Source organism: Haplochromis burtoni, unplaced genomic scaffold (assembly GCF_018398535.1).
Source record: "Haplochromis burtoni strain Fernald_Lab_line unplaced genomic scaffold, NCSU_Asbu1 Contig_174, whole genome shotgun sequence".
Classification (NCBI taxonomy): domain Eukaryota; kingdom Metazoa; phylum Chordata; class Actinopteri; order Cichliformes; family Cichlidae; genus Haplochromis; species Haplochromis burtoni.
In genome coordinates this window covers 1,011,436-1,024,631 of record NW_024582535.1, presented here as the reverse complement: position 1 = coordinate 1,024,631, position 13,196 = coordinate 1,011,436, and the positions used below count along the sequence as shown (strand labels likewise).

Here is a 13,196-nt window from a genome sequence, read left to right as displayed (position 1 = left end):
ACACACACACACACACACACACACACACACACACACACACACACACACACACACACACACACACACACACACACACACACACACACAAAACAAAAACATAGCACTAAGATGACATCATTAGGCTAGGATTTTGTTTCGATCCTTTGGCATGTCTATGAGTACATTTGTATAAATATTTTTAGTATAGACACAAACCATTTCAATTATAACTGCCAGCTTCAACACAAACACTCCCGGTCTAAACTCGAGTGCGAACATACGAATGTCCTTGTTTGTGTTTATTAAAGGCAGTGAACTCACTGACAATCTGTAGCTGTTTGGTAATGAGCAGTATAGCTCTATTGTTGCTGCTGGCTACACACAATGCAGGCTGTGTGTTGCTAAGATCAACTGAATAAATGTTGTTTGCTTATGAAAATGGACACTAATGCGTATCTATGAGTGCCCGAGCCTGTGCATAAGCATGTGTGCATGACAGAAAGTTTGTGTATGCGTGTAGGAGGCTGTGTTTCACCAGCAGGTTGTGATGGAATGATAAGGCTGAGGCCAGATGGATTGTGCGTTATGCGTGGGAGCCTCCTGTTCTCTTCTCTGCTCTTCTCACTCACACCCTCAGTTGAAACTAAAAATATACCAAGACTCAGGTATTAAACTCCTCAATGCTCGCGCCACCGGGGGAAGATTTTGCACAGCATGACAACAAAGTCAACAACAGGATTTTTGCCGTCACTGTTAACCACAGAGCCATTTGCATAACTGAGTTCATGACCTTTACAGTTTTGATCGGTGTGGGAACTGAAAGTTCTTCAAAAGTTAAGTCTTCCTGCAGAGCAGTAAGATTCAAAAACTATGCAGGAAGGTCACAGAACCTGAGTGCTGCATTATAACCAAATCCTACTTTAAGTTAAAATATCAACCACAGTCTTTATGTCTAGACAAAAACAGCAAAGAGATTAAGGTGAAATCTCTGTGTGCATACATGAGAACCCTACACCACCGTAAACACATCAATATCTCAGATTTCAGCTTCGCTTCTAGTCCAAATGTCATATTAAGGAGAAGTCTGGTTTATTTCAACCTGGCAGACTTCTAAATATTGTGTCTGGAAGAGTCATGTTAACTTTATATTCTCTGTTGTGGTGACTGAGGGAAATGTGGACTCAAAAAATATGACAAAACTGGCATGCTGGCCCAATCACTACCAGCGTCTTTTGTTATGTGTGTGTGTGTGTGTGTGTGTGTGTGTGTGTGTGTGTGTCCAGGGGGCATCTTTTGTTTGCTTTTGTGTCTGTATATTTAGCATTAAAAATGATTATTTCCTGAAACAACGCACGGTAATTCATACATCACACCTGACGGATAACGCTGTGTGTGTGTGTGTGTGTGTGTGTGTGTGAGAGGCTGACTGAGTGTGGCCATAGTGTCAAAGTCCTTCCAATTCTGGTTTAGAGTAGGCTCAAAGTCCACAGAAGAAGAGCCAAATCACATGGATGATGACACAGGGAAGACAGAAACGCAGGAAAATAACACAAAGTTCCTGTAACACAACACAACTCAGGAAACTAGTACTGTTTCCTGCCCTCATGTTTGATGCAAAGAGGGGGGTCATTCCAATGCCACGATTGGAAAATCTCCATGTAAATTTTGAGAAAGTCAATTCTTGTGCTTGCATTCTTCCTCATTCTAAAAATTTCTTCTCACATCCCTGTTGGACAGCTCCTGACTCATATCTTGTTCCATTTGTCTGAGGCACTATATAACATGAAATCAAGGTGGTGAGAATTAGGTGTTTATTAATGTGTGGGTATTTTAAGGTGTGGACTTTGATTTTTGTTCAGTTAGTAATTAATTTTTTACAGCTGGCTAAGGAAAAGCAAAATGAACACTCGAGATTTATCAGAATTTATTTAAGTAATGTAATACAAAGTATAAGTGTTTGCATGAACTGCCTGCAAGTAGTTACAGAAAAACAGGTGATGGCTGTCCAAGATTAGCTCTAATCTTTTCGACTTGAGAGCAGCCGCTTCACTAGAGATTTTCTCAAAAATGTGTCCAACAAACTGTAACACGAGAAAAACAAGAGCAGGGGTACAAATGTGATCATTAATTAGCTACAGTACTGAGGGCAAAGATCCATCTTCAAATATGATCTGGCATCAACTGCAAAGAACATATTATATATAGTTATAGACTTATGATGTTAAGGGAAATGACTGTGTCACTTTTTATCAACTCACCATTGTATTTCTTGCACTAATGTTGCAATTTAGCTTAAAAACACAGTCTGACTCAACCCACTGCCTGCTTTGATGAACCGCTGTTTACAGTGGTTTCAAAATGGTCACACTGGGCATATCATATCTGAACTGCAAGTGAAAAAAAAAAATAACAGTTTGAAATTGTATATGGGACACCATATAGGCAAAAAGTAATATACCTGTGATGGGGCAACACTGAGAAGTGAACATCAACACACAGATGTATAAAGTTGTATTCAAAATACATGCTGTGCAACACAAAACAATAACAATTTTTCCAAAATCTTAACTTGCTCCCAAATGTAGAGCAACCCATTGAGTGTCCAATGTATAGGAAACAGCAAATGAGGAAACAAGGAGGTTCATTTTGGACAAAAGTTCATTCTTGGCCAGGTTGGGTAACTTCCTGGGGTTCTCAGAGTGTAGCTGACAGGAAACCACCTGTCTGACACGTAAATCTTTAACAACCAGCATCATATTACTTTAATCACCAAAATTAATGAGATGCAACATGTCAATTAGTTAGCTTTATTAGTGTAAAAAAGGCAGGTGTTGGTTTTTGCCCTTATTTTGCTTTTGTGCTAAGCTACGATCTATGGTATTAATGATCTCTGCAGGTAAACATGCATTGACAACCAGCCAAACATCCGTGTTGTAATGCAAGACATACACATTATAATTAAGTAGAGGACCCCTCTACTCCCCGATTTGCGCCTGCAGACATCCCACGGTGGCAGCAAGCCAGCAGAGACCAGAGTGTGTCCTTGCAAGATGAGCTTTGCGGTTAAAAACCACGCCTAACAATCAGAACTCAACTACCAGACGACCCAGTTCCCTACATCAATATTTGTCCTACTCCTGAGTTATTTTTTAAGTTTATGGAAATCCCCTGTAAAGCCATATGCTTTTAAGTTCAGCAACTAGATGATGTTTGCTAAGCCAATGAATACATAATCAGAATTAAAATACTGACCTAAATAAATACATTTTTAAATTTCCCCTACTCTTTTTCTTTCTTACAGGCCTTAAGTGTTTTTTTATTTCCAAAAAAAGCCTCTGGTGGACCATGTATGGCTTTAATAAACAAGGAAAACCCTTATCATGTTTCCTAGCTCTGACCACTAAAGGAGACCAGGAGCTGCATAACTGAAGTGAAGGTTGACATTTTGAGACTGCTGAGGGTTTGCACACCCAGAAGACGCCAGGTCTTCTTCACTGGAGTGGAGCGAAAAACCAAAAAAAGACCATGGAGAGGCCCGGCCGACTCACCAGAGGTGGTGTGGAGCCGAGAGACCGGCTTGTTTTGAAGGAAAAAAAAATTGGCTGGGGCCACCATCCCCAGTGCCTTATAAGGCAGTGTTTCTATCCAGCTAGCACACTGAAGCCGGGTCTGGTCTGCTACTGCTGTTTGCCTGAGAGCAACTCAACTACACTCCAGAGAAGAAGCCAAAACTCAGGTTGACAAAGAGGGGATATCATTTATCCCAATAGCTACAGAGGAAGAAAGTCTAGTGTAGGTGAGAAGTGGAGTGACAATAAGTTAAAGGGGAGGGGAAGAAAGAAAAAAGCTGAAGAAAATGGGAGATGAGAAGACAAAAAAATTAATGGAAAAAAACAAAACAAAATGAAGCATATACGAGTAGGAATAGGGAGAGAAAAAAAGGGCGTGAATAACCAGTACTAAGCAAAAGAGACAGCATATGTATTAAAAGGCTTTCCCAACTAATGCTGAATAAAAAGAGCATCACTCCAAATGATCTTAAAAGAAATGGACAGGGATTGCCCCCCAGAGATAAACTGGAAAGCATCATACAAGCTTTTAGCTCTATTTCCCATATCATTCACACATAAGTGCTGTGCATTAAGTTATCTGCACGCCCTGGGCCTGCAAAAGTATGAAAACACAGTTAACATACCTGCAGTGTGTTTAACAAGCCTGAGGGGAGGGGCTGAGAGAAAAGTAGGGCCAGGGAAAAGAGATAAGGCTAGAAAGCGAACGGGGAAAGTGCAGGCAGGACAGAAGTCTATGGAACTTTGAGCCCCATGTATGGCTGCCAACTATTTACTCAGTGAGGTCATTTCCTTTAGGACAGCAGAAACTTGAGTGATTTGCAAATAACCTGTCCATATTTTAGTTTTGTCTTTTTCTTTAATTCCGGAAAAGGCCTCATCTTGTGCTTGCTCCTTAACAATCACTGCCTGTACTTTGAGCTGCCAAGTTAAGTCCTGCACTTCAGTCAGCAGTGGTGTCCTGCCAAATAACGATCCCTACCGTTTGCACAAGGGGAAGGTTGCTGAGACTTGAGGTTACACTTGATTGAGTGCTGATAGAGGCAATATAGTGATCTACAGTTTATATAACCAGAGAGTGGGGCGGCATTAACGCATCATTTAAGTATTATTTTTTCCCCTGGCTGTTCTGTGGCTGGATTTACAGATAGCAGCAGCTCTGCCCCATCTCATCACAAGAGTTGAAGATTGACTAAGGAAGGTGACCGAGTTTCCCTGACAGATGCTGCACATTCCTCCACGTCAGTTTTCCTTATCCCAAGAGAAGCCTGCCCACTGCTCCTTAAATGCATTACCTTCATGATCATTTAAAAAAAACAAAAGGAAAGGGGAAAAAAAGCACAAACCTGAAATTAATTACCGAGTTTCCTTCACTAAGCTGTTAGTGAGAAGAATAAATAAAGGGTCCACACAATGTGGCTCCCTCTGGTACCGTTGCCATGCCACAATAACAGGGGATTTGTGATTCATTATTTACCAAATATGAGCCTGTGAGCAATTATCTAGGCACTTTAAGTATGCATGTTTTTCCTTCACCTGCAACCCCCCCACCCCCAACCCCAAAACCCAAACAAAAACAAGACATATCTTAGCATTTATTGTTTGTGTGCATGCGTGTGTCTGAACACACCGAGCAGCAAAACTTCTTGATCCCAGCGACAGCACAGAGGCTGCTAAAAATGGAAAACCGCAGCCTGTTCTCTCCTACGCATGCTTCCCACTCAACTTTTGTCTCAAACACTCAACACCTCTCTCTCCCCAGCTCATGTGCAGGAAGTAAACACCACCGGTGGTCAAGTTATGCCGAATTCTTCCTCAGGACTTGACCAGGATTGCCTCAAGTTGTATGGAGGGGGGCGGGAGAACCCCAGGGGAAGGGATGTATGGGAAAGGGGGGGTGGGCTGAGTCAGAAGGGGCCCATTAAAAGGGGTGAGGTGATGCTTTTTAAGATAGAGCTGACAGTGTGTTTGCACTCTGTCACATCCAGTTAGGGGCCCCAGAAATTCAAACACCACCCTCTAACTTTAAAGCTAAAGTAGGCAACATCACACAATGTTGGCTAAAAGTTACAGTTAATAGGTCTGAAAATAGCTTGGGATTCCAGCTTTCCTAGGGTCCAGAAAATAACTGAGATCTAAATTTATTTTGGGAGAACAGAGCTGATCTAAATTGTCGGAAGACCTCTTTTCCCATTTAAGCCCAAAGTCGTGATATACACTGGTGTAATGGAAGAATTTTTCCACTGCCTTATGCAACGTTAGGTCATCACAAAACTTAAAGACAGACACATTTAAACAGTTTCAATTCTAATACATCAGTCCTTCGCCAACTTAGAAAGCAAGAGTTATTTGATTGTATCAATGGCAATAATTGCAAACGCTATCCTTATTTGGCTCAAATTCCATTACTTCTGGGCCATCGTCCATACCCTGACAATCACTGAGCTGCTAAAGAAATCACCAGATGTGGGTGGTTAATGAAAGGTCTGCAATCAGGCAAGTCCATCGTCTGTTGGCCCAAAAAAAAAAAATAAAATTAAAAAAAAAAAAAATCTTTCAATTGTACGTCACATAAGCGGCTGTACAAACAGGTCTGACTCATCCCCGCACAGGGTAAACACAGGGACCTGAGACATCGTTCACAATCTCATAACTTCTGACCACTTTACCTCTGAGGAAAAAAATTCAGGGAATGCACCGTCTCACTCCCCTCTCCCGAGGAAAGCAAAATAGAAATGGTTGCCAGGCTGTAGGTGAATAAGAACCAGCGTGTTGATGTAACAGCACACGGACAACCAGATTAAACAAAGATTACCGGTATGATTTTTTTTAAGGGAAGATAAACAAGAGTATGCAGATGCTACTGTGCTGATATTACACAGCATGTTCAAATTTCCTTTTTTTATTGTTAGTTATGTGGAATCTGCGGTGTGAACTTCTTCTGGCTTCTGAAGTGGGGTGTGCTGGGAAAACTTCGAGAACCAATAGATCAATGGCCAAACTGGAACATCGTCCCAGATCGCGCAACAAAAAGGCACTGACATTTATACCACAAGGGTTTTGGATTATCACAGAAAATAAGCTCTGTGGCAAATTGAAAGTTTATGATATTTACATTTTTCTTTTCTTCAAATGGAAAAATCTCCATAAACTTGCACCAATATGACCACCACGAAGCAACTGTGTTTGCTGTGATGGCATTGAAATCCAAAAACAACTTATGTGGTCTTACTCAGCCAATTCCTCTTGTGGTGCCACTTTGGCAAATAAAGCAAATAAAGACGTAGTCACCCAACTTGAAGAAAAAGAAAAAGCTTGCAAGGGGGAAAAGGGGATCAGACAAATGACACATTATTAGAAATGAACAGGGAGACTTTTGCAGATATCACCCGAGGGAGATATTAAACCACAAATACCCAAATCAGTTGGCATCAAATGATGGTTACCCTGTCAGCTCCCAAGTGGTCAAAGTCCGAGAAAAGTCTGATTATCCCAAAGAGAAAACAGCAAGCGAGTGGTTGTCATGGTCAAACTACATAGATTATTTCCAGCAGTAAGAACACATCTGGCTTGGACAATCTCCCATTGTTTGCTACATGTGAGAAAAAGCTCTTTTGGACAATGACCAGACATGACTCTTCCCATGCTACATTCATGTATGTATAAACACACACACAGAGGCTATCTTAAATTTGAGGTCAATATTCAAATGGGGGGGTAAGATAGCTGTCAGAGAAAGACAAACATTATAGATTTTACATGCCTCTCAATTCTAATCAAATGCAATGCTATATGTAAGCACCAGAGCGTACTAAAATCCCACCCTACAAAACAGAAATATTCAAATCAAAATGAGCTCCAGTCAGAATCTAATAGCAGCTGCTGAGAGTACAACAAACTAAACACATACTCACTGTTTTACCTCTTTAAAGTTAGTTTTTCTCCTCCAGCTACAAAGATATCATGAAACTAATCTTCAATGATTTTCATCATTACTACTACTACTACTACTACTACTACTACTACTACTACTAAGGGACAAAACTCCAGTTTCCAGAAGACTATATTAATTAACTGTAAAATTAATTAATTAAATTAATGAATTAAGCTGGTGGGCAAATATAGAGAACCGATTTAGGCAATATCCAGAAACAAAAAAGTAAGCCATTCTCAAATTGTTCATGACACTGACATGATATAACCTAACACTTCCAATAACTTATATATTTGTTTTCCTTAATACTATTGCTCGTTTATTATCTTGTCACTTATTTATATTCGGGAGGTCAAAGGGGAAAAACAAATGGAAGATAAATACAATTTAAATAATAATTAAGTGGAACTTCAGATAAAAATCTACACATTTATCTGAGTGGTTGAAACAGTAGGAGATACGCAGTTTTACAACTTCAACTTTTCTTCTACTTTAATTTTTAATTTAATTCTAAACACTGTTATTATATATATTTTCTGATATTAATTGCTGCCAATATGGTTTATTGGATTTTTGGCAGACTGGGTCCTCCATAGCCAACATCCTATTTACATACCAGTGTAGGAAGACTGCAATGGTTCTGTGGTTACATCTGGGACTGATAGGACTACAGTGGCTTGGTGGGCCCATATGTTATCTAAAAATATTAGTCTCCATGAAAACACCCAGGGGAGCTATCTCAAGTAGTTAATCCTAATCTGTAGACAGGCCTCAAAGAGCCCCAAACTGCTCTGTCTGCACCCAGATTGAACTATTAATCAGGTTTGTCTACAGTGTCTCCACCAGGCGATAACACTTAAATCATAAACTGCACCGTTTTAACATGAAAAGGTGTTTAAATGCAATTAGCTCACCTGAGGGCGTGCATGCGTGCCTAGCCATTCAGCGATCAGACAACATCATTAATAACCTATGAAGTGGATCCCACTTGACTCACCAGTAAACTTTCCAGGTTTATGGCAGATCTGGGGTCTCTGATCATGTCCTCCAGCTTCTTCAGCCGGGTTTCCATCCTCCTCTCGGCGCCCAGCGACATGACTGCGCCGTCGTTGGTGGTTAAAAGTTGGGTTTTAAAAACTAATGAAGAGGCTTTTCCAAACTGTTTGAGTTTACATGTGAACCCTCTTTGTTCCTGGCTAATGGCCGCAGGCCTGGCGGAGCAGCCTTTGGGCTCCCAGCCCACCCAAATCGCTTCCAACAGGAATGGTGTGCACAACGAGGAGAAAATATTCCCAATGCTTCCAAAAACATAAAACTTGCCAAGTGAGAGGGGGCCGTCAGTTAGCAAACCCGCCCGGCTTTAAGCTAGGAATGACGACTTGAACTATCACCTCTCGTTAAGTGGAAGATGCATTTTTTAAACTTGGCGATAAAGTTTGAATTTACCAGCAACAGGCAGCAAAGCAGGGCGTTTTCTTTGCCCCCTTTTTACTCCCCTTTCCTTCTGGGTTTCGACCGCTTGAATTTTTTTTCTTCCTGGACTTGCTATCTTTAGGAGGGAAAAAATCCGCTTCGTTTCACCCCATTCAACAACGCTTTAGCCCGTTAGAAGTGGAGTTTATCCTCGGTGCTGCCACAAGTCCTCCGAACGGGTAATAACGTCTGTTCTCCCGCGCTGAATTTTTAATAAGCACTCGCTCGCCTCTTCCTGGATTTCTTCTCGCATTTTCGCATTTGTCCTCCTCGCTTCAAGACGTGGACGCCAAAAAAATAAGTTTTTCTCGCAGAGAAAACTCATCCAGCAGCTGAATTCCTCACCGTACACTCACATCTACACACTAACACACACACGGAGGCTGTACTCTCGCACTCTCCGCCCCCTGACATCAACACACACACAGAGGACTCAATTACCCATAATCCACCAGTCCTGCCCTCCAACCTGGATATCGCTTGAGATAAATTTCTCTTGTAATCTTTTAATATCAAAAACTTTAACTCTTCTCTTTAGTAGGTCAAAAGTATCCATTCTTTGTATAGTTCATAACTGTAATAAGTTTATATTTTTTAACAATAAATACGAGCAAGACAACCACAAAGATGATCAAAAGAAAGTACACTCTTTTCAAATTCTAAGGTTTTATATAATAAAAATAACTAGCTCGTCTGAGATTTTAGAATTTGGCAATACAGCTTCAGATGAGCTGGGAAATATGACATATTACACCATGTCTTTATTTATTTAGCACAAAATAAGCTGAAACACAATACAATACACTACTTAGGGGAATTCCTAGTGCTGTCACAGAAGCTGTCTTTGCAAAGAGTGAATAAGATAAGATGACAAATTCCTTTTTAAAGTAATCCAGTCTGCATTTTAGGACTTTATATCTTCTATCTGAAGGTGACAGTCCACACTCAAGATGGAGGATATGTAACAAGTCTGGCAGAATACAGGTTTTTCATAAATGAATTGGATGGAGAGGTCCTCAGTTTACCTCATGGTGGACTGCACCAGACGCAAGAGCTGAAATTTTGCCAGGACAGAAAGACTGCCATGCCGCGCAGATATGTCATACTTCGTAATGCACTCCAATACATTCTTTTCTGGAAAGCACCGAACACGGTTAGTTGGCATAACAAAAAGATATTAAAAATAATTAGATGCCTGATGCCAATAATCAAATCCACTTGATTATTTTGAGCACGTCTATAAAAGCAGAAGTTTTAGCAGTTTGCTTGTCTGCACCATTCAGGTGTGTGCAAACACAATGTCAAAGAGATACAACATCTGCACAGATCTTAGAAAAGCAGTTGCTGCTGCTCATCCTTCTGGGCACGGTTATCTGGCTATTTCCCAGAAATTTAAAGTCCATCATTCTACAGTGATAGAGACAGTCTTCCCAGGAGTGGATGTCCCAGCAAATTCACCCAAGGTCAGAGCATGCACATCTCAAAGAAATTACCCAAGAGCTACATCTTGGACTCTGCAGGACTCCGTTACCATGTTAAATGTTAAAGTTGACAACACGATTAGAAAAACACTGAACAAATGTACCTTGTTTGCAGAGTTGCTCATGAACAAATCACAAGACCTCTGGAACAATGTCCTTTGGACAGACAAGACCAAAGTGGAGATGTTTGGCCATAATGCACAAACACCTCATACCAACTGTCAGCATGGTGGTGGAGAGCTTGTGATTTGGGCTTGTTTTGCAGCCACACAATCTGGGCACTTTGCCATGAGTCAACCATGATCTCCTCTGTATAGAGTCAAATGTGAGGCCTGACAGCTAAATTTTAGCTTAAACTGTGTCAATGATCCCAAGCACACGAGCAAATCTACAAGAGAGTGACTGACCACAAAAAGAATGAAGGTGTTGCAATGGCCCAGTCAAAGTCCAGACCACAGCCTGACTGAAATGCTGAAGTGGAGCCTTAAGAGAGCTGTGACTAAACAAAGCTCAGTGAACTGAAACAAAAATGTAAAGAGTGACCAAAATTTCTCCACAATGATGTGAGATTGACCCTAAACATGCTTCTACGAGCTATTGAATCATGGGGTGTACTTAGTTTAGTCACACACTGCTTATGCAATTTGGCAGAGCTTTACTTAAATAAAGATGCTGTATAATATAGTATAAAAACACAGATAAATAATAAATATTGGTAAAAAAAAAGAAAGTATACCCTTAAAATTCAACGGGACATAAAAAACGTACTCCTTACCAGGTCTTAAAATTACAATAGCACTTCTAATTCGAGTTTAACTTTAAAAAGCACTTGAATATATTATTTATAGCAGAATTAATTTGATGATCAGTTTTTCAATATCAGTTATTATAATAAGTCTCACTGTTTGCGTTATTATATTTAAAGAAATAAAGAGGCAATCAAACCACCGATGTACCTTCACCTTGCTCAAACTAAATGTCACAATAAAGTTTTTTTCCACTCTCTCTTGCATGCGTATGTGTGCAATTTCCCATACAGTAACAGTAGCAGGAAGTGATGCTTTTTAGATTTTCTTTATTTGGAACAGTCAGTTTGCATGAGAGTGTCACAGACAGGCGAGCAGATAAACACACAAGCGCCACCTACAGAAACAGGAATGTTTCTTGGAAACAGCACTCATACCAGCAGATTTATTGTCTGTTTGACAGGGGATGTCTGGGAAATGCAGTCCAAAATAACAGCGACGATACAGGCTCAAAATGATCTACTTCTTGTTTTAATAAGCTTGTCTCATCACTCACAGTAAAGCACTAGGCTAAGATGTGCCATCCTGAGACCCTTGTGCTTCTTTGTAAATGTTATTGAATCATAACTCCATGCCGTTTCACTTGTACTAAACATAGATCTCAGTTATTTTGACCACATTTTAAGTGGCTCACACTCACCTGAATATGACAGTCATAAACACACGGGCAGTTTTTAGTTGATATAGGTGGTGTTTATGTGTAAAGGTGGAGACTATTTAAGGATATTTCAAGTAATGTTATAAATTGAATAAGAATTACCACTTACTGTTATTTTGATGATAGGATGTAAGAGACATGATGCACACTAAACTGAAATATTCCCAAAGCAGCAATCAGACGTAAGCTGCATTCAAGCTGGCTGTACTCATCTCTGAGAAGATTCTCAGTAAATTTCACACTAGCAAACATATTCATCAGGGCAGAATTGAACTCGAAACCTGGGATTCAGGAAAATAACAATTAAAGATGTGCATGGAGTGAAATTAGTCTGAAAAGGTAGATAGCTGTGTACAATGATTTGTCTGTAAATTCTGAATTCCCACAAATGTGTGCTCAAAACCACACACAAATCCAAAGCAATTTGAACACAGATTTTACAAACATGCATATCAAAACTGGAATGAAAAGTGACAATTTAAGCACACATTTTCACATTTAGCTTCACATATCTAATCATCTTTGCTTTCAAAAGGCAAATCAAGAATTTTTAACGCATACATAAATTCCCTTAAATGCACAGATCACGTGACATGTCATATGATGCTCATCTGCAAACATCCTGAGGCTAATTTCACTACATATATGTGTAGTTGTTACATGAATGTGTACATATGGAAAAAGCTATCAAATGAGCTTTGTTATCAGCTGTGTGGGATGGCCAGACTTTACCTGTGGTTGCTAGGATTACCTCTTTGTTTTGCAGCTGCATCATCTTAATAAAGAGCTTTAAATTCCTAGGAACTGGGCACTATTGGTTTGTGTTGTGTTATTGGCAGTGTGCTGCCCGAGAATGAAGCAGCTACATGTTTTTATTTTTTTATTTACACACATTTATTTCTTGTTGTCACAGGTCAAAAAAGTCTACTAAAGCATGAAGGTCTATTGATACGGGACAGCGGTTAGTATATTTATTATTACACACATAAGATAACTTGGAGTGGAGTTATGACTCTCAAATTATCCTCAATTGCATTATTTGGACTATGACAAAAATATTCCCCTTTCCACTGAAGTGGGTGTAGACTTCAGTGACAATGCAATTTCCAACTGGATAAGAAGTACACAGTACATACAAATGATCACACAACACAGGTCACTTGTTTTAAAGAAACAGTTCACTTAGTCATTGATGTGAACAGGTGCTTTAATCACACTTAAAGAGTTTACTTCTCAAAGTCAAAGACACAAAAATGGCCTAGTATCAGCATAGCTGTTTACTTGTTAAACAAACGC

General features: G+C 39.9%; 1 protein-coding gene across 2 annotated transcripts in view; it reads right to left on the bottom strand.

Annotated features, from left to right (window-relative positions):
• The window catches only part of rock2a (rho-associated, coiled-coil containing protein kinase 2a), a 43,113-nt gene extending 33,758 nt beyond the window's left edge, over positions 1-9,355 (bottom strand). Inside the window, exon 1 of one of the 2 annotated variants that reach the window (XM_014337280.2) lies at positions 8,480-9,355. In XM_014337280.2, the coding sequence (XP_014192766.1) occupies positions 8,480-8,578 (99 nt within the window). In that variant the 5' untranslated portion in view covers positions 8,579-9,355. The remainder of the gene's footprint in view (positions 1-8,479) is intronic. The other variant, XM_014337281.2, reaches the window with a different exon arrangement.
• Between the last annotated feature and the right edge of the window lie 3,841 nt (positions 9,356-13,196).